This window comes from Lithobates pipiens, unplaced genomic scaffold, assembly GCF_037356315.1.
Source record: "Lithobates pipiens isolate NorthernLeopardFrog02 unplaced genomic scaffold, aLitPip1_a1.2 Scaffold_23, whole genome shotgun sequence".
Taxonomy (NCBI): domain Eukaryota; kingdom Metazoa; phylum Chordata; class Amphibia; order Anura; family Ranidae; genus Lithobates; species Lithobates pipiens.
The window spans coordinates 109,030,876-109,054,433 of record NW_027507785.1 but is presented as its reverse complement, the minus strand read 5'-3'; the positions used below and the strand labels follow the sequence as shown (position 1 = coordinate 109,054,433).

The 23,558-nt window shown below is 42.4% G+C and overlaps 1 protein-coding gene across 15 annotated transcripts in view; it reads left to right on the top strand.

Moving 5' to 3' along the window:
• The window catches only part of IQSEC1 (IQ motif and Sec7 domain ArfGEF 1), a 1,458,014-nt gene that overhangs the window by 1,401,722 nt on the left and 32,734 nt on the right, over positions 1–23,558 (top strand). For 13 of the 15 annotated variants that reach the window (XM_077452165.1, XM_077452169.1, XM_077452167.1 and 10 more), the window contains 2 exons: positions 3,126–3,299; positions 13,812–13,988. In XM_077452165.1, coding sequence (XP_077308291.1) covers positions 3,126–3,299; positions 13,812–13,988 — 351 coding nt within the window. The remainder of the gene's footprint in view (positions 1–3,125; positions 3,300–13,811; positions 13,989–23,558) is intronic. The other 2 variants (XM_077452166.1, XM_077452173.1) reach the window with 1 other exon arrangement.

The following is a 23,558-nucleotide window of genomic DNA, read 5'->3' as shown; positions in this document are numbered from 1 at the left end:
CACACGCGCCCAGGTCAGCTGGTGTCGAGGTATTTCCATTCGGGGAGAGCTGTCATGGCTCCAGGAGACCGGGGTCTAGGCCAGGAGGCAGGAATTGGTCAACCCAAGGTGGCCACATCTTTCGGTGTCGTGGTAAGCGATCTGAAATTGTCGCTTCGATTTTACTGTGGATCATGACCTGGGTTACCCTATTTTTTACTTCTGTTATGTTAAGCGTCTGAGTTTTCCAGCCTCTCGCTATAGTTTGTTTTGCTGCCGTAGTTAGTTTTGAGGAATAGGCGCAGTTGGGTACGGGTATAGTTGCTTGGTGTAAGGTTGAGCAGCGCCACCGTGGGGTCAGGTGTGACAGTGACACGGGACAGTATCGAAGCCATCCGGAATATTGCCGCCCAGAAGCGCTGTGTCACTGGACACGTCCACCAAAGGTGAATGTGTGTACCAGCCTCAGCCCATCCTCTAAAACAGGCTGCAGGGTAGCCCGAGACAAATCTGGCAATCCTAGCTGGGACTAGGTACCATCCCATAAGGACTTTAAAATTAGCCTCCGAGGCAACAACATTCCAGGTAGCATTGTTGGTGTCAGTCCAAGACTCAGCCCACTTTTCAACCTCCAGAACCACACCGAGGTCAGTAGCCCATCGTGCGGCATACGGTGGTAGGGGTGCAGAAGGGAATGTGAGGTGGTAATACAGTCGAGAGATAATACCGGGGGTGTGTGGGTCGGAGTTACAAGTATTCTCGAATATAGACAGTTGGTCTGGGCCTGTGGAGGGCTTTGGCAAAGATTGTAAAAAGTGGGCAATTTGTAGGTACAGGAAGCATTCCTTATGAGGAAGTCGTGCTTGGGTTTGTAGTTCGGGGAAAGGTTTAAGGCGTCCATTTTTTACCATGTCACAGATGCGAACAAGAGCTGCCTCTGTCCAGGCAGCGAACAGGCCTGGCTCAACGAAGGCCGGGTGAAATCGTGGGCGACCCAGGAAAGAGAGCAGGGGTGTGTGCGAAGATTTAAGCTTAAAGGGTTTATGAACCAAGTCCCAGACTTTAAGAGTGTGTTGTGTGACGGGATTTGTGATTTTGCCTCTCAGTGTGGGAGACAGCCACAGGAGATTAGAGACCGTAATGGGGTGGACATCTATGGCTTCCAGACTGACCCATAATGGGATTTCAGAGCTTGCATGGTATAGTGCAGCTTGAGCCAGCTGAGCCGCATAGTAATAGCGAAAGTTTGGCATTCCAAGGCCGCTGTGCGTCTTGTGGCGATACAGAGTAGACTTAGGAATTCTAGGTCTAGTAGTGCCCCAGATATACCGGTGGGCCTTACTCTGTATGATACAGTGAAAATAGGGAGGGACCGGCGCCGGGATAACCCGGACCTATGGAGATTTTTAAGTACTAAATTATTTGCGCCATTCCACAAGTGTGCGTAATTTTAGAGCGCCACATGTTAGGTATCGATTTACTCAGTGTAACATCATCTTTCATAGTATGCAAAAAAAAACTTTAGTATTTCTTTTTATTTTTTATTCATGAAACAAAAACAAAAAATGCGTTTGAAAAATTGCTGCGCAATTACCGTGTAACATGAACAGTTGCAATGACCACCATTTTATTCCCTAGGGTGTCTGCTAAAACAATATATATAAAGTTTGGGGGTTCTGAGTAATTTTCTAGCAAGAAAATTATGATTTTTACATGGAGAGAAATGTCAGAATTGGCCTGGGTGGCAAGGGGTTAATTACCATAAGTAAGTAATATACAAATAATTATTATATATTTATTTTTATTTTATATATAATGTTTAAGGTAATTTACTATATTTTCAAAAACTGTACTCAAGCAGGTGGCTTAACGGACAAATTATTGAATTTTGAAGTTATAACTTCAAACCAGTAATTTCACAGTAAATAGATAAATAATACATTATTATCTTATAACATATAGCATAATAATATATGATTTAGCTCGTACCTTTTCAGCAGCAGCAGATTCTCATTCTCCCTCTTAAGGGCTCTTTCACACGGGGCGGATCCGTGCTGATCCGCCCCGTGGACATCCGCTTGCTCAGCCAGGATCGCTCCATTGATCCCCGCTGAGCAGGAAGAAGACAGGTCCCTCTCTACACACTGTGCAGGGACGGACCTTTCAGAGCGTAGGTTTTTCCTCCGTCACACTTTTTCGGATTGGGTCGGATGTCAGCTGACATCCGGCGCTCCATAGACCTCTATGGAGCATCCGTTCAAGCCTGCCTAAAAAACTGACAGGTGGACCTGAACGGATCGTCCATGTGAAAGAGTCCTAACTGTATGAGAAAAACATGGGATTGTGGGTAAATCTTATACACATATTCTAGTTAAGAGGGCTGTGCTGGAAGGGAATATTTGTCTTTTACACACATGCCCCCTTCTATGACACTGCAGTGAGAGGCCAGCCTCCACTGCAGCATTGTTATTGGACAGCTTGGGCCAATGGTATTTTACCATTGGTCGAAGACTCCAAGCTGTCCATTGAGCTCAGTGCCTCTGACAGTGAGGAGAGGCAGTTGTGAGCTCATCCTCTGTCTGCTGCAAACAGAGAGTGCCAGCTTGCATTTAAACTGGCTGTTCTGTATTTAGCATCTGACAGGCTGCACAAGGAGCCCTGTATCTCCAGAACCATAGATGATAGAAGCCCCAAATTGTAACCAGTGGTGGGGTAGGACTACAGGTTTCTGTGACCCCTGGTCACCGAGCTATGACCCTCAAAGTCGATCTTTTTTATTTATTTTATTTATTCTTTTTTTATGTTCATGCCTCCCCTGACTGCACGTCCCTGCTGTATATATATATTTATTTTCTTATATGCTCATCCAGGAGTGCAGAGGTTTCACATGTGGATGCACTTAGCATTACTAATGGACTTTTAACCAGTCAACAAAGTCACCAAAGTGTGTGGACGACTCTACATCAGGAATTAGGGACATCCACACTCACAATAGAAAATCATTAGCTGATTTTAAAGTGTTATGGGAAGCACTAAATGCAAAAAAAAACTAAACATCCCTGATCATATTCAGCTTCAAGCATTAGTCCAAAAATGTTATTTCTGATATCTGTTGTTCCTAACACAACTGTTTTCCCTTTTTACAGACTATCCAAATGGCATTCGTCTCACATCAGCAATCCCAGGAGCTGACATTAAGGTTCTGATTAACTTTAATGCTCCAAATCCACAAGATCGAAAGAAGTTCACTGACGATTTAAGAGAGTCCATTGCAGAGGTTCAAGAAATGGAAAAGTACAGAATAGAGAGTAAGTACAAAGGTATATACCCTATGCATTTATTCAAGAAAATAAATGTAATCTTCCACAACGTATTTTAAAAGGCATAAAATACTAAATACAGTACATTTAACATGGATCTTTGTTATAGGTAAGATAAATCAGCATATACATTTCAATGCTTCTAATAATTTTTCTCACCCTCTAGTCTTCTGGTATTTGGAGACCACCGCAGGATTCTGTAAAAGTGGGAAAAGTGCCGGCAACAATCAGTGGCTTGCATCATTTAGGGGTTTGCAGCCAAGCGGGGGTACAAAATGTGACACGGTGTGTTGAAGGTTTAAAGTGGTTGTAAACCCTTACAAACCACTATGACCTACAGGTAAGCCTAGATTAAGGCTTACCTGTAGGTCCAAGAAATATCTCCTAAACCTATACAGTTTAGGAGATATTTACCTGAAGACAGGCACCGCTGTCAACGGCGATATGCCGCGAGTGGCGGCTCCCGTGCGCATGCGCAGGAGTAACGTCATCGCGGCTTTGTCGAATGACAGCTGCGGAGCAGCTAGACCCACCGAGAAGATGGATGCTCTGGACTGCAGGGGACAACGGTGACTTCGCTGGCTCCTGTGTCAGGTAAGTGACACATAATGGACTACTATGCGGTGCATAGTAGTCCATTATGCTTTACCTTTGCAGGGAATCAAAGAGGAAGTAAACTCATCAGGGTTTACTTCCTCTTTAAAGCCATTAATTAGGGAGCCCATATCCCTGTTACCTGTATTAAGGATATAAGGTCATATTAAGCAGTTGAAAAATAGAAATGAAATACAATGGATGCACTGTGTAAATTGACGACGCTATATAAGTACCTAATAAATATACAGTTGTGTTCAAAATAATATCAGCCAAACATACCTAACCAGATCAATCACTGTTTTTGGTATAATTATATTTCTACATGGCAAATAATTTACTAGTAGGTGTAGTAGAGTAATAGAAAACCAGCAGACCCAACATGAAATGCATGCTGCTGATTTTGTGTAGTTAAATCATTAATTGAAAGGGGTGTGTTCAAAATAATAGCAGTGTGGAGTTCAACTCGTGAGGTCATTCAGTCTTTGAAAAACAGGCGTCGAATAGGTGGCCCTGATTTAACCACTTGATGCCCGCGCTATAGCCGAAAGACAGCCGATCACTTGATGTAAACAGAAGCTGGTAATCAAAAAAGATTATATGCTGACTACGCTAACTTTTATACTTTGTAACCTTATACCCAAACAATACACCACTAAGTGTAAAATATCTCTATAAAAAAAAAAATATCACTCTAGAAAAAAACCACCAGTAAAAAGGGTCACTGGTTCGAAACCCAACCACGACACTCCCTGCCTGGAGTTTGCATGTTCTCCCTGTGCCTGCGTCGGTTTCCTCCGGGTACTTTGGTTTCCTCTATACTCCAAAGACATGCAGGTAGGTTAATTGGCTTCTGTCCAAAATTGGCTCTAGTATATGAATGGGGACCTTGGATTGTGGGATCCTTGAGGGTAGGGATCGATGTGAGTCTGCAATGTACAGTGGCAATTGTAGACACACACTCAGGTTGAACTGGATGGACTGGTGTCTTTATTCAACCTTACTAACTATGTAACTATGTAAGAAACCACTGTAAAAAAAATATATATATATATATTGTGGCAGCACGCAGGTAAAATCACCTGGTTGTATCCAGGATGGGAAATATGTGTGTCCTAGATTCAGGCTTTATGCAGACTTTTACAATTAGAGGGGAAGAGTTAATGAGCCCAGCTGAAGTAAGTGGGCTCATTAAGACCTCTACAAAAAACCCCAGCATGCATAGGGAGATGCTCCATCCTGGAACCAGTTTTGTGTGTATAGACTGGGGAGTCTGAGATCTGTTCTGTGCGGTGAGTTAACGCCTGTGTGGCAAAACCCTACAATAGAGACAGGGACTGGGGCAGCACAAGGCTGCACCCAGTTGTTAGACAGGGAGTCTACGTGTGTAGTTAGAGGTCAAGCTGACCAGGATTTATTTTCTTGTTTTATTTTGTTTGGCTGTTATATGTATCACTGCATGTAGCGTAAATAAACTGGATCTTTTGTTTTTTGAACCTACACCGCTGTCTGCTGTGCCTGACTTTGTGTTGTGAACCCATCCAGGGGGTCACACACACCCGCTACCGAGCAAACCCCTCACAGTTGGTGGAGAATTTTGGCAGTTTTTTTTTAAGGCCAGCATGGAGGAGATACTGAGACAGCTGGCTCTAGCCAATGCAAATCAGCAGCAAACAAATGCGGGTTTACAAAGGAGCCTTGCAGCTCAACAACAGACAAATGCAACTTTGCAGCAGAGTATGGAAGCTCAGCAACAAGCCCAGCAGCAGACAAATGCAACTTTGCAGCAGTTTGGAAAATCAGCAGAAGGCTCACCAGCAGAGTTTGGAAGCTCAGCAACGAGCCCAGCAGCGATCTGAAGCCCGCTTCATAGACCTGTTGCAGAAGCAAGAGCAGAGTTTTCAACAGCAAATAGAGACATTGATACAGCAACGTCCGCAGACCAATGAAGCAAGTGGTTACAATAACACCGCATCCTTTGGTGTGAGCCGTTTACTGACAAAAATGACTGGAGAGGATGATCCGGAGGTGTTTTTGACCACATTTGAAAGGACTGCTGAAAGGGAAAAGTGGCCTAAGGAGCAATGGGCTGGACTGGTGGCCCCTCTGTTAACTGGGGAATCGCAGAAAGCTTATTATGACCTAGAGCCTGACCAAGCAAAAGACTATGTGGTACTAAAAACAGAAATATTGGCAAGGCTGGGTGTCACCCTGGCCGTCCGGGCTCAGCGTGTGCATAACTGGACTTTTCAGGTTGGAAAACCTCCCAGGTCTCAAATGTATGATCTCATTCACCTGAGCAGGAAGTGGCTGCAGCCAGAGATTTTGACCGCACCAAACATTGTGGAACGTGTGGTTATGGATCGTTTCCTGAGAGCTCTTCCTACTGCCATCCAAAAATGGGTAAGCCATGGAGACCCAGAAAATGCAGATAAACTTGTGGATCTGGTTGAGAGGTACTTGGCTACAGAGAACTTGACCACCTCTTCCAGGGACTCACGGACTTTCCCCCCTAAGACTAGATCATCCCCAGTGGCGGGTAAGATGACTCCAAGGGGCGAGGGTGGAGAGAGTGAGAGGGTGGGAGTTCTATCTAAGGTCTGGCGGGAGCAGCCCAGGAAGCCCCTGCTGCAAGAGACAGCGAAAAAGATTATTTGCTACCGCTGCCGGCAAGAGGGACATATTGCAGCCAATTGCCCCGTTGTGGATGAGCCTATGCAATGTGACTTTATAAGGGAGAGACGTCAGTCGCTGTTTGCGACAGTTGCATGCACTGCCATTCGGGGACCTGAGAAACATTTATGTAAAATGTGTATTAATGGTAGACATGTTGATGTGTTGCTAGATTCAGGTAGCCTGGTAACATTGATAAAAGCTGAATTAGTTACTACAGAGGTCTCTGGGAAGAACAGGGTGGCTGTTATTTGTGTGCATGGGGACACCCGAGAGTATCCTGTAACTTCAGTGTTTTTTGAGACCCCCAAAGGTAACCTCTCTCATCAGGTGGGGTTAGTGTCTCACTTACCACATGATGCTATTGTGGGAAGGGATTTTCCAAAATTCTGGGAACTCTGGGATTGTCCTGAGCCCCCCACTGGTGCCCCTATAAACCAGGAAGATGACCAGAATTCCTCTGGGAGTGGTGAGGACTCTCCTGAATTTCCCTTGTCGGTATTGGCGGGGGAAACTCGAGAAACTGGGGAGGAGCCAACATCCTCAGATGAAAACATGCCGTCTGTGGAGTTTTCGGATCTTGAGGTTCACAGGGAAAATTTTGCCACAGAACAGTTAAAAGACCCCACCCTAATAAAGGCACGGGAAAATGTGGTGAAAATAGATGGCGAGTTAGTGAACCCAGATAAGACTTGCACTTACCCGTACTTCACTGTGGAAAGGGACCTGCTGTATCGAGTGGCTCAAAGGACAGAAGAAACCATTGAGCAACTTGTAGTGCCCAAACCTTACAGGAAGTTGGTGTTAGAATTGGCTCATGGACACATTCTGGGAGGTCATCTGGGGACAGAGAAAACCAGAGAGAGGGTACTGCAGAGATTCTATTGGCCTGGGGTCATGAAGGAAATAGAAAAGTATTGTTCCTCCTGCCCTGTGTGTCAGAAGACGGCACCTATGCCACATTTCCGTAACCCGCTGGTACCTCTTCCTATCATTGAGGTCCCCTTTGAAAGGATCGCAATGGATTTGGTAGGTCCGATAATGAAGTCCGCCAGGGGGCATCAGTACATTTTGGTTATATTGGACTATGCCACCCGTTATCCGGAAGCAATTCCTCTCTGAAATACCTCGGCCAAAACCATAGCCAAAGAGCTATCTCTTGTTTTTAGCCGCGTGGGTATTTGTAAGGAACTGCTTACGGACCAAGGTACACCCTTTATGTCCAGGGTTATGAAGGAACTATGCAAGTTGTACAAAGTGACACAATTGCGTACATCTGTGTATCACCCCCAAACAGATGGGTTGGTTGAAAGATTCAACAAAACCCTAAAACAAATGTTAAAGAAGGTGGTGGATAGAGATGGAAAGAATTGGGACTGTCTAATACCCTATCTGATGTTTGCCATTAGGGAGGTACCCCAATCCTCTACGGGTTTCTCACCCTTCGAGTTGCTCTATGGGAGACACCCAAGAGGGCTGCTGGATATCGCCAAGGAAACTTGGTAAAATGAGAGTTCTCCTCACAGGAGTGTGATTGAGCATGTCGCCCTGATGCAAGATAGAATTGCACAGGTAATGCCAATTGTAAAGGAACATTTAACCCAAGCGCAGTTAGCACAGCAGAGAGTGTACAACCGTGGGGCCAAGACCCGTACTTTTTCCCCGGGGGATAGGGTCTTGGTGCTAGTCCCTACGGTTGAAAGCAAATTTCTGGCCAAATGGCAAGGTCCATACGAAGTAATTGAAAAAAATTAGTGAGGTGAACTACAGGGTTAGACAGCCAGGAAGGCGAAAGCCGGAGCAGATCTATCACGTCAATCTGCTGAAAGCCTGGAGGGATAGGGAATCCCTAGTCGCGGAGACTTTGTCACAAGCACAGCCTGATTGCTTAGTTCCTGAGGTTGGAATAGCAGACACCTTATCGAAACCCCAACAACAGGAGGTTAAAGAGTTTGTACTTCGTAACAAAGAGATTTTCTCTGAGCTGCCGGGACAAACATCTGGCGTAGAGCATGACATTATCACCCCGCCAGGAGAAAGGGTAAAACTAAAACCTTATAGAATACCAGAGGCCCGACGGGAGGCAATACGTGGGGAGGTTCAAAGGATGCTGGAATTGGGTGGGATAGAGGAGTCCCAGAGTGACTGGTCCAGTCCTATCGTACTAGTGCCCAAACCTGATGGGAGCTGGCGATTTTGTAACGATTTTAGACAATTAAATAAAGTTACAAAATTTGACACCTACCCCATGCCACGTATAGATGAGTTGATTGACCGGCTGGGAACAGCCCGATATATGACAACTCTTGATCTCACCAAAGGGTATTGGCAAATTCCCCTGGCCGAGTCGGCCAAGGAGAAAACTGCGTTTGTAACCCCAGATGGGGCATTCCAATATAAGAGAATGCCGTTTGGGTTACAGAATGCACCGGCAACATTCCAGCGGAAAATGGATAAGATTCTGAGGCCCCATCAGAAATATGCTGCAGCTTACCTGGATGATGTGATTATCCATAGCACAGACTGGGTCTCACATTTGCCAAAAGTACAAGCAGTCCTAGACTCTATCCGGGAAGCTGGGTTTACGGCCAATCCAAAGAAGTGTACCATTGGACAGGAGGAGGCCAAATATCTTGGGTACACTATTGGGAGGGGGGTGATAAAACCCCAAGTCAATAAAGTCGAGGCCATACAGAGTTGGCCATGTCCCAACAGCAAGAAACAGGTACGAGCCTTTCTGGGAATCGCTGGCTATTATCGACGATTCATTCCCCATTTTGCTTCTCAGGCTGTGCCCCTCACCAACCTGACAAAAGGGAAAGAGTCGGTCATGGTTAAATGGTCCCCAGAGGCTGAAGAAGCATTTCAGTCCTTAAAAACAGCCTTATGTAGCCAGCCAGTGTTGTACTCACCAGACTTCTCTAAGGACTTCGTGGTACAAACTGATGCATCAGACGTTGGGTTAGGAGCAGTGTTATCCCAGGTCTGGAACGGGGAAGAGCACCCAGTCATTTACCTCAGCAGGAAGTTGAAGTCCCATGAGGTAAATTACTCCACGATTGAGAAGGAATGTATAGCAGTGAAGTGGGCTCTAGATTCCCTTCGGTACTATCTGCTAGGTAGGCACTTTGACCTGGTGACTGATCACGCTCCTTTAAAGTGGATGGCTCAGAACAAGGAGACCAATAGAAGGGTAAATAGGTGGTTCCTGGCCCTACAGGAATTTAACTTTACAGTTAAGCATCGCCCTGGTGTTAAAATGGGGAATGTGGATGCTTTGTCTCGGATACATGCGTGTCTGGCTGCTTGTGTTACAACCCCAAGGTTGAAACAAGAGGGGGGGGTATGTGGCAGCACGCAGGTAAAATCACCTGGTTGTATCCAGGATGAGAAATATGTGTGTCCTAGATTCAGGCTTTATGCAGACTTTTACAATTAGAGGGGAAGAGTTAATGAGCCCAGCTGAAGTAAGTGGGCTCATTAAGACCTCTACAAAAAACCCCAGCATGCATAGGGAGATGCTCCATCCTGGAACCAGTTTTGTGTGTATAGACTGGGGAGTCTGAGATCTGTTCTGTGTGGTGAGTTAACGCCTGTGTGGCAAACCCCTACAATAGAGACAGGGACTGGGGCAGCACAAGGCTGCACCCAGTTGTTAGACAGGGAGTCTACGTGTGTAGTTAGAGGTCAAGCTGACCAGGATTTATTTTCTTGTTTTATTTTGTTTGGCTGTTATATGTATCACTGCATGTAGCGTAAATAAACCGGATCTTTTGTTTTTTGAACCTACACCGCTGTCTGCTGTGCCTGACTTTGTGTTGTGAACCCATCCAGGGGGTCACACACACCCGCTACCGAGCAAACCCCTCACAATATATATATATATATATATATATATATATATACCACTGTGAAAAATAAATAAATATAATACTGTATTTATACATGCATATATCTAAGTAATCCACCCATGTCTATATTTCATGTGCAACTTTTGTCGCTATTTATACAGAAAATGTTCAACGTTTAGGTTGGTATTTGAAAACCAACATATAAATAAATCCTTCTTTCAAATTTTCTGCTGTGAAAAAAATCCAACTTCTTATATCCGTGATTCTGTGCATTTCATATCCACCAATCCAGTGACAACACCACCATCATAAGAATTGGCCACTCACCAGATATTATTGTGAAAAGTGCCTTTGGTTCATTGATAGGGATAACCAATCCACTCTGGGTCTATGCTGCTCCCAATTTACCAATCCACTCAGGGTCTATACTGCTCCCAGCTTACAGGTATTAAACAATGTTCACCCTCATAAAAAATGAACAGCAATCATTGCGCAGTATAGCTGTACATTTATTCATGAAAAAAAAGTAAAAACAGGCCATATCACTCACATTTACAAGTGCCTATAGGTTGGCACTAAACCTTTCCAGCAGTTTGAATGGGTTTAGATGTGTTAGGGTATCGCTGTGTCTCTCTTCTCCCAGCGTGCGTCTCAAGCCTCACTATCATTATCCGGATGTGACGTTTTGTATGTCCCAGCAGCCTCTATGCATTTCACAAGTAAAATTGTGTCATCAGGAAGCCATCAGAAGCTGGTAATCAACTTTTTTTCCCCTCACACTGATAGTGTGAGAAGAAAAGAAATAAAGCAGATTGCTAGCTTCTGTAAAATGGACATCGGTACCACACAGTCACTACCAGTGCTGCTAACCAGTGCCCACCAGTGCCACCTAATAGTGCACATCAGTACTGCTAACAAGTGCCCATTAGTGCTGTCAATCAGAGCTGCCTATTAGTGCCCTTCAGTGCCATCTATCAGTGCCGCCTTATTAGTGCCGATCAGTGCAGCCTATCAGTGCCCATCAGTGCAGCCTCATCAGCGCATATCAATGAAGAAGAAAAAATACCTGTTTGCAAAATGTTATAACAAACAATGAAAACTTATATAACAATATTTTTGTTCTTTTTTTTTGTTTGTTTAGCAAAAAAAAAAAAACCCAGTGGTGATAAATACCACCAAAAGAAAGCTCTATGTGTGTAAAAAAAAAATTTCATATGGGTACAGTGTAGCATGACCACGCAATTGTCTTTCAAAGTGTTACAGTGCTAAAAGCTGAAAATTGGCCTGGGCAGGAAGGGGATATATGTGCCCAGTAAGCAAGTGGTTAAGGATGAAGTAATGTATATGCTTTGTATAGTGCATTTCTCTCTGAAAATCTGAGTAAAATGGTTCTTTCTAGACATTGTTCAGAAGAACAGTGTACTTTGATTAAAAAGTTAATTGGAGAGGGGAAAACATGTAAAGAAGTGCAGAAACTGATAGCCCCTGTACACACGGTCGGAAATTCTGCCAACCAAATCCGTTGGATTTTGTCCGATGGATTGTGTCCGAAACTGTTGCATACACACGGTCGGACCAAGTTGTTGGAAAATCCGATCATTCAGAATGTGATGACGTTATTTCGTTACGACGTGACTACGTTCAGGCTAGTAGCCAATAGCTTTGGTGTAGGAATTTGATCTGAGCATGCATGGCACTTTGTCCGATCGGAATTCTCTACACATGATCGGAGTATGTCCCATCGGACCAGTTTGTCGGAAAATATTTCCAACAAGTCGGAAAATTGGATCCGACGGATATTCCGACGAAATCAGTCCGATGCATACCACACACAGTCGGATTATCCGACAACACGGTCCGATAGGACACATTCCGACGGATTCTCCGACCGTGTGTACAAGGGCATAGACTGCTCAGGACTGATGAGAGCAAGATCATTCTTTTTGGGTCTAGGGGCCGCAGACAGTTTGTCTGATGACCCCCAAATACCGAATTCAAGCCACAGTATACTGTGAAGACAGTGAAGCATGGTGACATCATGATATGGGGATGTTTCTCATAGTATGGTGCTGGGCCTATTTATCGCATACCAGGGATTATGGATCAGTTTGAATACATCAAAATACTTGAAGAGGTCATGTTGCCTTATGCCGAAGAAGACAAGACGACAGCCCCAAACACACCAGTAAGCAAGCAGCATCTTGGTTGCGAACAAACAAGATTTAGGTTATGGAGTGGCCCAATCCCCAGACCTTAATCCAATAGAAAACTTGGGGGGTGACAACAAAATTGCTGTTTCTGAAGTAAAACTAAGAAATGCAGATGAATTGTGGAATGTATTGCAATCATCCTGGGCTGGAATACCTGTTCACAAGTGCCAGAAGTTGGTTGACTCCTTGCAACACAGATGTAAAGCAATACTCGGAAACAGTGGTTATTCAACTAAATATTAGTTTAGTGATTCACAGAAAAGCTAAATCTTTAAGCATTTTTCTGTTTATACAGTTAGGCTACTTTCACACCAAGGCGCTCTTCAGGCGCTATAGCGCTAAAAATAGCACCTGCAAAGTGCCTCTCCTGTCACTCAGCGTGCTTTCACACTGGAGCGGTGTGCTGGTAGGATGCTAAAAAAAATCCTGCAAACAGCATCTTTGAGGCGCTTTAGGAGCGGTGTATACACCGCTCCTAAAGTGCCCCTGGCCATTGAAATCAATGGGCAGCACTGGCAAAGGGCAGCTGCAGTAGCGCTTTGCCGGGTATTTTTCCCTTTTTTGGGCTGCTAGCAGGGGTTAAAAGCTAGTGGCCGAAAATCGCCACTAAAACAACGGTAAAGTGACGCTAAAAATATTGGTGCTTTGCTGCCGACGCCCCAGTGCCCTAAATATTTGAGTTTGTAAAGAGAAATGCAGACGCTTTTGGAAAAGCCTAATATCCCTTTTTTTCACTTTCTGTAAAATAATACATTTTAAAAGTTTTTCTTTGTGTTTTGATAAGAAATAGACTGTGCAGTGTTCCCAATGCATTTGCCTTCATGGAAATAAAAGCTATTATAAGGATTTTGAGCGTTACTCACTTTTTTAAACACACTGCTGTTATTTTGAACACAACTGTGTATATATATATATATATATATATATATATATATATATATATATATATATATATATATATATATATATATATATATATAATCATCACTTTAGGTATAGTTTCTAGACTGGAGTGAACACTAGGTTCAATTATGCTTCGCTAACTGAAAGATTTTCTTAAATACTTGAAGAGGAACTTGCAGCATTGGGGACAGTGCATCAATTAACACTGGAATATATAAAAAAAATTTAAATCACAGCTAATACCGCTAATGTCCTTTGTATTTTTATTCTGTTTGTTTTAGCGGAGTTAGAAAAGCAGAAGGGGGTAGTGCGTCCGAGCATGTCTCAGTGTTCCAGCTTGAAAAAGGAGTCTGGTAATGGCACTTTGAATCGGACATGTCTTGATGACAGCTACGCCACAGGAGAGGGCCTGAAACGCAGTGCCCTGAGCAGCTCCCTTAGGGACCTCTCTGAAGCAGGTAAGAAACGTTATATCATACTTGGTTATGAGCTTAATATACACAAATATGTATATTCGATCTAAATATACCATCATTTGTGATGTATACAGCCGTAACCCTGAAATGAGACTATTGATTTGGTTTATTTGCTTTTTTGTTGTTTATTATTTTGAAAACTGAACCATTGTAGATTACTATGTATACTTGTAACGGAGAGTGAAGACAGTGGAAAGCGTAAGTGGAAACTGTAGAATTAGAAGCAGACAGACCCAGGTCCATGTTACAGTTGCTTCCTGTGAATCCTTTGCTTTTGTGTACCCTTGCATTACATTCGATGAATGAAATGGAGTGAAGCCCATCTAAATTCACAGCAGCTCCACATTGCAGTGCAGTAGAAGATACTCGTCCTGTTTCATGATGCCTCCATATTTCATTAGCTACAATTGTGGTACAGCATCCATTAGATTACTGAAACATGGACCATTATCTTCTACTGCCATTAAAAGAGTTTTACACCTAAAATAGTATATTATGAAGTGTAGCCAGCACAAATTCAGGAAGGATATTTAACATATGCAAACAGAAATATCATGTGGACAAACAGTAACTAGAAGCGTAGAAGATGACGATTTTCTCTACTCTGTTGAGGTACGGTAATCAGTGGGCCCCATATAATGCCAAAATAAATCCTCGCTAATTATTACTATAAGTCAGTCAGGCTGCATATACAGTAATAAATATGGAGCATTCTTAACCACTAAGCACTACACCTAGGAGAGTTGAACCATCATCTTTTACTCCAGTGGTCAGACAAAAACCATGAAGACTATTCCAATTAACAGTACTGCTTAGGGAGTGAGAGCGCTGTTGATTAGATAAGTGTTCAGAGAAAGTTTTTCAGACTACTTCTTTGTGTAAGCCCTTGTACACACGGTCGGACATTCCGACAACAAAATCCGTTGGATTTTGTCCGACGGATTTTGTCAGAAACCGGTATTGCATACACATGGTCGGACAAAATTGTCGGAAAATCCGATTGTTCTGAGCGTGATGACGTTTTTTCATTACGACTGGACTACGTTCAGGCTAGCAGCCAATAGCTTTGGTCTAGGAATTTGATCTGAGCATACGTGGCACTTTGTCCGATCGGAATTCTCTACAAACGATCGGACAAAGTTTGATCGGATCATGTTGTCGGAAAATTTTAAAGCCCACCTCTAAAACTTTGTCGGTCGGATATTCTGACGGAAACAGTCCGATGGATCCCACACATGGTTGGATTATCCGACAACACGGTCCGATCGGACATTTTCCATCAGAATGTCCGACCTTGTGTACAATGGCTTAAAGAGCTGCACTCTCGTATATTTATTACTGCATTACTGTAATAAATAGCAGGGGTTGATTTGGGCTTTAACAATGTTCCTGGTGAAGGGATTGCTTCAAATTAGTATTGTCTGTATCAAACAAAGAAATGCCACCTTTCACTCTCCGATACTGCACCAGAAGATGAAAATCAATATCTGTTTAAACACTATGGACAGCATTATGTCTGAGATTATTCTTCCATCAGACATAATTAAATTGGACCTGGTAAAATTTGGTGTAGTGTATTTGCCTCAAGTATAGTGCATGCTTCCCTGACTAACATGTAAAAACACTGTAACAGTTTAAAACGACCTTACATTTGTTTAATCTATAATGGTGTAAAAAGAAGTAGGAATTTAGTGTTAGTAAGTTTATGAAGCACTGTTGTAGAATAGGCAGTTTTCCTGTAGACCATGTCATAAAACAAACGGGAATGCATTTTAGCATTCTACCCTAAGCCTTATGTTTTAATCTTTCCATTCTCCCTGCCTTCATAAGGTTTCATCCATACTCATGCTCAGTAATTCATTCTACAAACCTTTCAGCAATTCATCAACATCAATTTTCTGTTATCCATTCCTCATGCCATCCACACATATTATAATGGTTCAGGTAGCCAAAATCCACATGAAATGCTCCACATTTGATTGAAACATTTTACTAGTCGTACATATAGAAAAGGATGTGCAGACCAGAGTACCCCTCAATAGCGACCTACTTTTACTTTATAATAGCGTTGTGATGATATTTCAGGTTTGTAGTTAGTAGTGCAGTAGGCATAAAGCCATAAGTCCTTTTACTTCTGCTGTGTGAACACTTGTTTGCTTTACCCATGTCTCGCTCATGGTGTTAAGGGGGTATTGTAAAAGATGGCTTTGAAGGGGAAAGTGTCTTTTTGAAATGAAAATGAGCAGCAAAAAATAAATTAACATTGAATGCAGGATTGGACAAGATTATCACATATTTTATAACAAGCTTTTGGGGAGCAAAAAAATACATATTTACATTTTGTTCCTCTATCAATTGCAAGAGCCATAGAATAACAAACCTGGAAATCGGTGAATAAGATATTACTGTTAAAGACAACAAGCCCTCTCATTCTATCTCCTCTCAGCTCATTTACTGACAGTTCCTATAATGTCTTCAGCTTACACATTCAACGTGATCTGTTAATGGAGAGGGCGGATCTACTGTATCAATCATCTTCCATCCACCTTTCAAAGACCTGATTCATTTGTAGAAGCTGTAGCAATGGCTTCAATAAATGGGGGACCTGGGCAGAAAAGGCAGACAAAATATGGCACTCTTGGTGAGTGCCTGTCACAGCCCACCTCACCAAACAATTGCAGGGATGGGGGCATTCAGTGAAAGGAGAACACATCAGCACAAGGGACACATCTCACTGAAGGTAAGTAATGTCCCTTGTGCTGATTTTGTATTGTTTGTTTTAGGTAAACGTTAAAGTGTATCTAAACCCAAAAACTAAAATGTAATATATTGTAGCTTACATGTTTTTAGTTGCGGCGGCTGCATTCTTTTATTTTTCTGGCGTTTTGCCTTTATTTTACCTGGTAATCATGTGAATAAAACAATTCCTGTCTTTGAAATCAAAGTATTCTGACAATCGTGATTCATTCTGTGCTTAGGGTAGACCCAGAGATGCTAGTGTATTTTAAAAGTACAGTTATCCTTTAGCAAGGACCTGAACTCTGGAAGCTGTGCCCTCATAGACAAACAGGGGGCAAATGACTAGTCACCAGTGTTGCCTGTAGTTACCCTGCAGCTGACCTTTTCCTCATTGATGACTTTGTGTTCTGCCTTCTGTCTCTGTGTGAAGACTGCCATTTTGGTAGAGGAAAAGGCTTTGCTTTCTCATGTTCGTGCTTCTGCCATGGTGATTGGTGATCTGATGACGGGTAGAGGTATATTTAAGAAACAGTAGGAAAGGTGCAGAAAGCACAGATCTACAGAATGGATAAAACAAGACCTCTTTTATGCAGTTAAGTTCTTCAGGTACAGCTTCCTCTCCAACACAAAGAATACAGTAATGATATCACCAAATCTCTCTCCAAATCTTGCAAAATTAGAATGCAAAGAAAGCAGTGCCTTTTAAATGGCAGTTATACAGTTATGAGGCTGTAGACACAAGACAAAGGGTGGATTTTTCAGGTTGCTGCTTTGGGAACAGTTAACATCTCAAGATGTTCCCTATAACATAGCAAACTTTCCCTGTATGAGTTCAGGTCCACTTTAAGCCAGGTAAGACTAGAGGCACTTGAACACTTGTTAAGCCCCATACACACTTTCAGATTTTCTGATGATTTTTGTCTTCAGATTTACCAAAACCATGTCGTGCAAGGGCCTGCCTGATTGCATACAAATTGAAACTCCTAAGGTTGGACCTCATATTATATGGTTTTGGTAAATCTGAAGGAAAAAATCACCAGCAAATCTGATAGTGTGTATGGGGCTTTAGAGTTCCTCTGGGCCAGGAGTGCTGGGTGTAATTTAAAAAAAAACACTATTTCAGTACTAGCCAAAATCACTATCAAAAGTTACCCAAGCATGAAAATGTATGAAATAAAAGGACATTTTTTGCATTTGCAGGAAAGGGAATTAAACTGCTTTGCTGGGGGTTATTCAGCCTCATGTGATCTTGTAGGAAAGTAGATCCATAATGGTAATAAATACCGAACTTAGAAATTATGAGCTTTGCAAACTTTGTTCGTATACTTAAGTGTGGACCACTATGCTCTATATGCCAGGGCTGCGCTCTATCCCAAGTATTTGTGGCTTCAAGGGAAATTATATGTTTTGTCAAAGCCCTTAATTTAATGACTGTGAAAAGGGCAATTGAACAAGCCACAAGTGTGTCCAGTCTGCTGAAATGAAAGAACAGATATTTAATTAGGACTTCATGTTATAAAACATCTCCAGATGTCATGACTCACTTACTGGCTCTAATGTCCATGAGTGGCTCCAGATTGAGCACTGGGTCTCCATGGTCCTTCTGTTTAAGAGGGAAAATACTGGCTTGTTAAAGGAAAACTTCTGTCAAAAATAAATAGTAATTTAATTAAATATAATTTCTCAGTTTTGAGAATTTTTTTAGATGTACGACAAGGTAATGACACTTGTCCTACCACGAGATTTTATAGTGAAATGGAGTATTATTTTTCTATGATAGTATTATGTTTGTTTCAGTTATGACACAGTACTTAAAAACCTAGACTGTTTTTTTTTTTTTTTTTTTTTTTTTTTTTATCGCCTTAAGCAATAATTATTCAAGCTTTAACATTTATGGCAAAAAGGATGACATTTGCTACTAATATACAACATAGAAAATAATTCTCAAAGATAAAAGAAAGGCTTTGTGCATACCTCAAAGTTTAACACTTTCCATGAACACCATAAACACCAAATATATTTGAAATAGTGTCACTCCCTAGACAGTACCTCCCACTGCCTGTTGATATTGTAGCAATTAGGTATACAGTAGCTGTGGGAGCTGTTATTGATGACTTCCGGGCTTTTATACTGGTTTCACTGCCTAGTGAATTTCTAAGCAGGAACAACGATTCAAGATGGAAAGTTAGATTTTTCAACCTTTACGGCATACTTGTGTTAGTGATCCATTAGGAAGTAAAGTAAGGAAACTGCCATATTTCTATCTGCATTCAATTTCTTCAGTAATTCTGGACATTTCTAACTTTGATGCATAGTAAGATTATAGTTTTACCTTTTATCTCTTGCTGGACTGGTACAAATTCAGTTTGTTTTGTCTCCTGTTTTAAAACTAGCTCATGTACATAGTAGTACATTTGGAGAATAAGTCAAATTCAATGGCCAGTTTTCAGTAGATACAGATAGCATTCTAGCTTAGCGAGTTACTGTAGCTAGGCACAACAGTAGGTTGTATCACCAATGGAATTTCAACACTGTTGTCTTCAAATCACTGCAAATGTCAACTGTATTCTTGCTGGCTGACTGCATTATGATGAGTAGTATCAAAGTGAGAACCTATTTTTTGCCCATAGTTGTAAATAGGATACGTATACTAAAAACATTTGTTGTAAATTTTTTTATTCTGTTTGGTATGTACAGATGGATCTGTGGTTTTATGCATACTATGTACAGTTGAGTATATACTGTACATATATGTTATGCTAGGTTATAGGTTATGTGTGCCTGAACCTTTTGTCCTTGTTTAATTTTATATACAGTGGATATAAAAAGTCTGCATACCCCTGTTAAAATGTCAGGTTTCTATGATGTAAAAAAACGAGACAAAGATAAATAATTTACAACTTTTCCCACCTTTAATATGACCTATAAACTGTACAACTCAATCGAAAAACAAACTGAAATCTTTTAGGGGGGAAGTAGAAATAAAAAAATAAAATAATGTGGTTACATAAGTGTGTCATATAAGTGGGGATGTAGCTGTGCAACTGGATGTTCCTCCAAAATTGATGAAAAGATGAGAAGAAAACTGGCCAGGGAGGCTGCCAAGAGGCCTACAGCAACATTAACCACTTTCAGACCGGACCATTTTGCTGGTAAATGACCAGAGGTCTTTTTACAATTTGGCACTGCGCTGCTTTAACTGGTAATTGCGCGGTCATGCAATGTTGTACCCAAACAAAATTTGTGTCCTTTTCTTCCCACAAATAGAGCTTTCTTTTGATGGTATTTGATTGCCTCTGCGATTTTTATTTTTTGCGATATAAATGGAAAAAGACCGCAAATTTTGAAAAAAAATGATATTTTCTACTTTTTGTTATTAGAAAAATCCAATAAATTCAATTTTAGTCATACATTTAGGCCAAAATGTATTCAGCCACATGTCTTTGGTAAAAAAAAAGTCAATAACTGTATATTTATTGGTTTGCGCAAAAGTTGTCACATCTACAAACTAAGGTACGTTTTCTGGAATTTACGCAGCTTTTAGTTTACGACTGCCTATCTCAGTTCTTGAGGTGCTAAAATGGCAGGGCAGTACAAAATCCCCCCAAATGACCCCATTTTGGGAAGTAGACCCCCTAAGGAAATTGATAAGTGGCATGTTGAGCCCATCGAATATTTTATTTTTTAGCCTCAAGCGATTGAATAATGACAAAAAAATATATATATTTTTTTTTTTTTTTACACAAAGTTGTCACTAAATGATATATTGCTCACACATGCTATGGGCATATGTGAAATGACACCCCAAAATAAATTCTGCTGCTTCTCCTGAGTACGGGGATACCACACGTGTGGGATTTTTTGGGAGCCTAGCCGCGTACGGGGCCCCGAAAGCCAAGAACCGCCTTCAGGTTTTCTAAGGGCGTAAATATTTGACTTCACTCCTCACTACCTATTACAGTTTTGAAGGCCATAAAATGCCAAGATGGCACAAAACCCCCACAAATGACCCCATTTTAGAAAGTAGACACCCCAAGCTATTTGCTGAGAGGCATGTTGAGTCCATGGAATATTTTATATTTTGCCACAAGTTGCGGGAAAATTACAAACTTTAATTTTTTTTTTTTTTTTTCACAAAGTTGTCACTAAATGATATATTGCTCACACATGCCATGGGCATATGTGAAATGACACCCCAAAATAAATTCTGCTGCTTCTCCTGAGTACGGAGATACCACATGTGTGGGATTTTTTGGGAGCCTAGCCGCGTACGGGGCCCCGAAAGCCAAGAACCGCCTTCAGGTTTTCTAAGGGCGTAAATATTTGACTTCACTCCTCACTACCTATTACAGTTTTGAAGGCCATAAAATGCCAAGATGGCACAAAACCCCCACAAATGACCCTATTTTAGAAAGTAGACACCCCAAGCTATTTGCTGAGAGGCATGTTGAGTCCATGGAATATTTTATATTTTGCCACAAGTTGCGGGAAAATTACAAACTTTTTTTTTTTTTTCACAAAATTGTCACTAAATGATATATTGCTCACGCATGCCATGGGCATATGTGAAATGACACCCCAAAATAAATTCTGCTGCTTCTCCTGAGTACGGGGATACCACATATGTGGGACTTTTTGGGAGCCTAGCCGCGTACGGGGCCCCGAAAACCAAGCACCGCCTTCAGGCTTTCTAAGGGCGTTACAGTTTTGAAGGCCATAAAATGCCAAGATGGCACAAACCCCCCCCCAAATGACCCCATTTTTGGAAAGTAGACACCCCTAAATTTAGGGGTACACTAGAGAGACTAGGTAATAAATGGCGGGTGCCCTGAAACTATAAAAAAATAACTAACCAACCAGCGTCACCTGTAACAGTTATATGGTGATCACTGGTGAAAGGGTTAACTAGGGGGCAATCAGGGGGCTTTATGCGGTAGTATATGGGGGTCCCTGGCGCTATAAAAAGTTGCGGCGAACCTAAATACCTACCTGCCTAACTAGCGTCACCTGTGACACTAATACAGCGATCAGAAAAATGATCGCTTATTAGGCTGGGTTCACACTGGAGCGATGCGGGAACGCCACGAATCCGCGGCGGGTTCCCGCATCGCATGCCTCCTGGCGGCAGTTCACACTGCCCTATGCGAACTGCTGGGAGTGTCAGTGAAATGTTAATGACACCCCCAGATCAGTTCGCATATCGCAGTGCGATCTGCAAACTCGGATCGCATGGTGTGAACACCCATGCGATCCGATTCTGCTGCGGACCAAACAAAGGGTCCCGTGCGAGTTTGCGGCGGGTGCGGCGGGTGCGACACGAATTCAGCCATACTATCTGTATGGCTGAACTCGAATCGCACAGAGATTGGATGTGATTTGCACTGCAGTGCGGTGCGAATCACATCCGTTCTCAAACCGCTGCAATGTGAACCCAGCCTTAGTGACACTGGCGACGGGGGGTGATCACGGGGTTAAACCTTTATTGGGGGGGTTAGGGGGGTACCTTAGAACTAAAGGGGGCTAACCCTAACTGCCCTAACAGTTATTACAGTCACAAATGACACCAATGCAAAAAAAAAAAAAAAGCAATTGGTGTCACTGTGACTGGGGGGGGCAGGGGTAATTGGGGGGGTGATCGGGGGGTAAAGGGGGGGTGTGAGTGTGCCTGGCATGTTCTACTGTATGTGTGGTGTGTTGGTGCAACTCACCGAACCTCTCTCCTCGGTGCCGGAAGGAAAAATACCGACACGGAGGAGAGAATACATCACTTCCTCTCCTGTGTTTACATTACAGGAGAGGAAGTGATGTCACGAAGGATTTCCATTCGTCGAGAGCGATCGCGAGGGGGTGGCCATGAATGAATGGCCGCCCCCTCATCCCGGATCGCTCTCGAAGGAATGCCGACCGCCGCAGGCACCGGGGGGGGGGCCCGATCGGGCCCCCCACCCGCGGGCAGGCAGGGACTTATATATACGCCCATATGCCTGCCCGTGCCATTCTGCCGACGTATATCGTCGTGCGGCGGTCGGCAAGGGGTTAAAGGAGCTGCAGTAATATCTGGCAAGAACTAGCTATGTGGTACATGTGACAACAATCTCCTGTATTCTTCATATGTACGGACTATGGGGTATAGTGGCAAGACGGAGGCCTTTTCTTATGAAGAAAAACATCCAAGCCGAGCTAAATTTTTCAAAAACGCATCTGAAGTCTCCCAAAAGCATGAGGGAAAATGTGTTATGGTCTCAAACCAAGGTTGAACTTTTTGCCCATAATTCCAAAAGATATATCTGGTGCAAAAACAACACTACACATTACCAAAAGGACACCATACTAACAGTGAAGCATAGAGGTGGCAGCATTATGCTCTGGAGCTCTTTTTCTGCAGTTGGAACAGGGGCCTTAGTCAAAGTAGAGGGAGTTGTATAGATAGATATAAATACTGTCAAGTTAAAACTGTGCATGTTGATAGACTCATACCCAAAAAGACTGAGTGCCGTAATAAATTCAAAAGGTGATTCAGCAAAGTATTTGTTTATGGTTATGCAACCATATTATTTTATTTTTTTATTTTTACTTCCCTCCACCTAAAAGATTTCAGTTTGTTGTTCAATTGAGTTGTACAATTTATAGGTCATGTTAAAGGTGAAAAAAACATTCTGAAAGACAATGATGTCCTACTAGATTCTTGGTCTGAAGCTTATGTTATTTTGCTGCCTAAACTGGGCAAGGACCCCTTGGATATAGACCAATCACTCTGCTCAATCAGGATTTAAAAACTCTCACTACAATTTTGGCTACTTGATTGTCACAGGT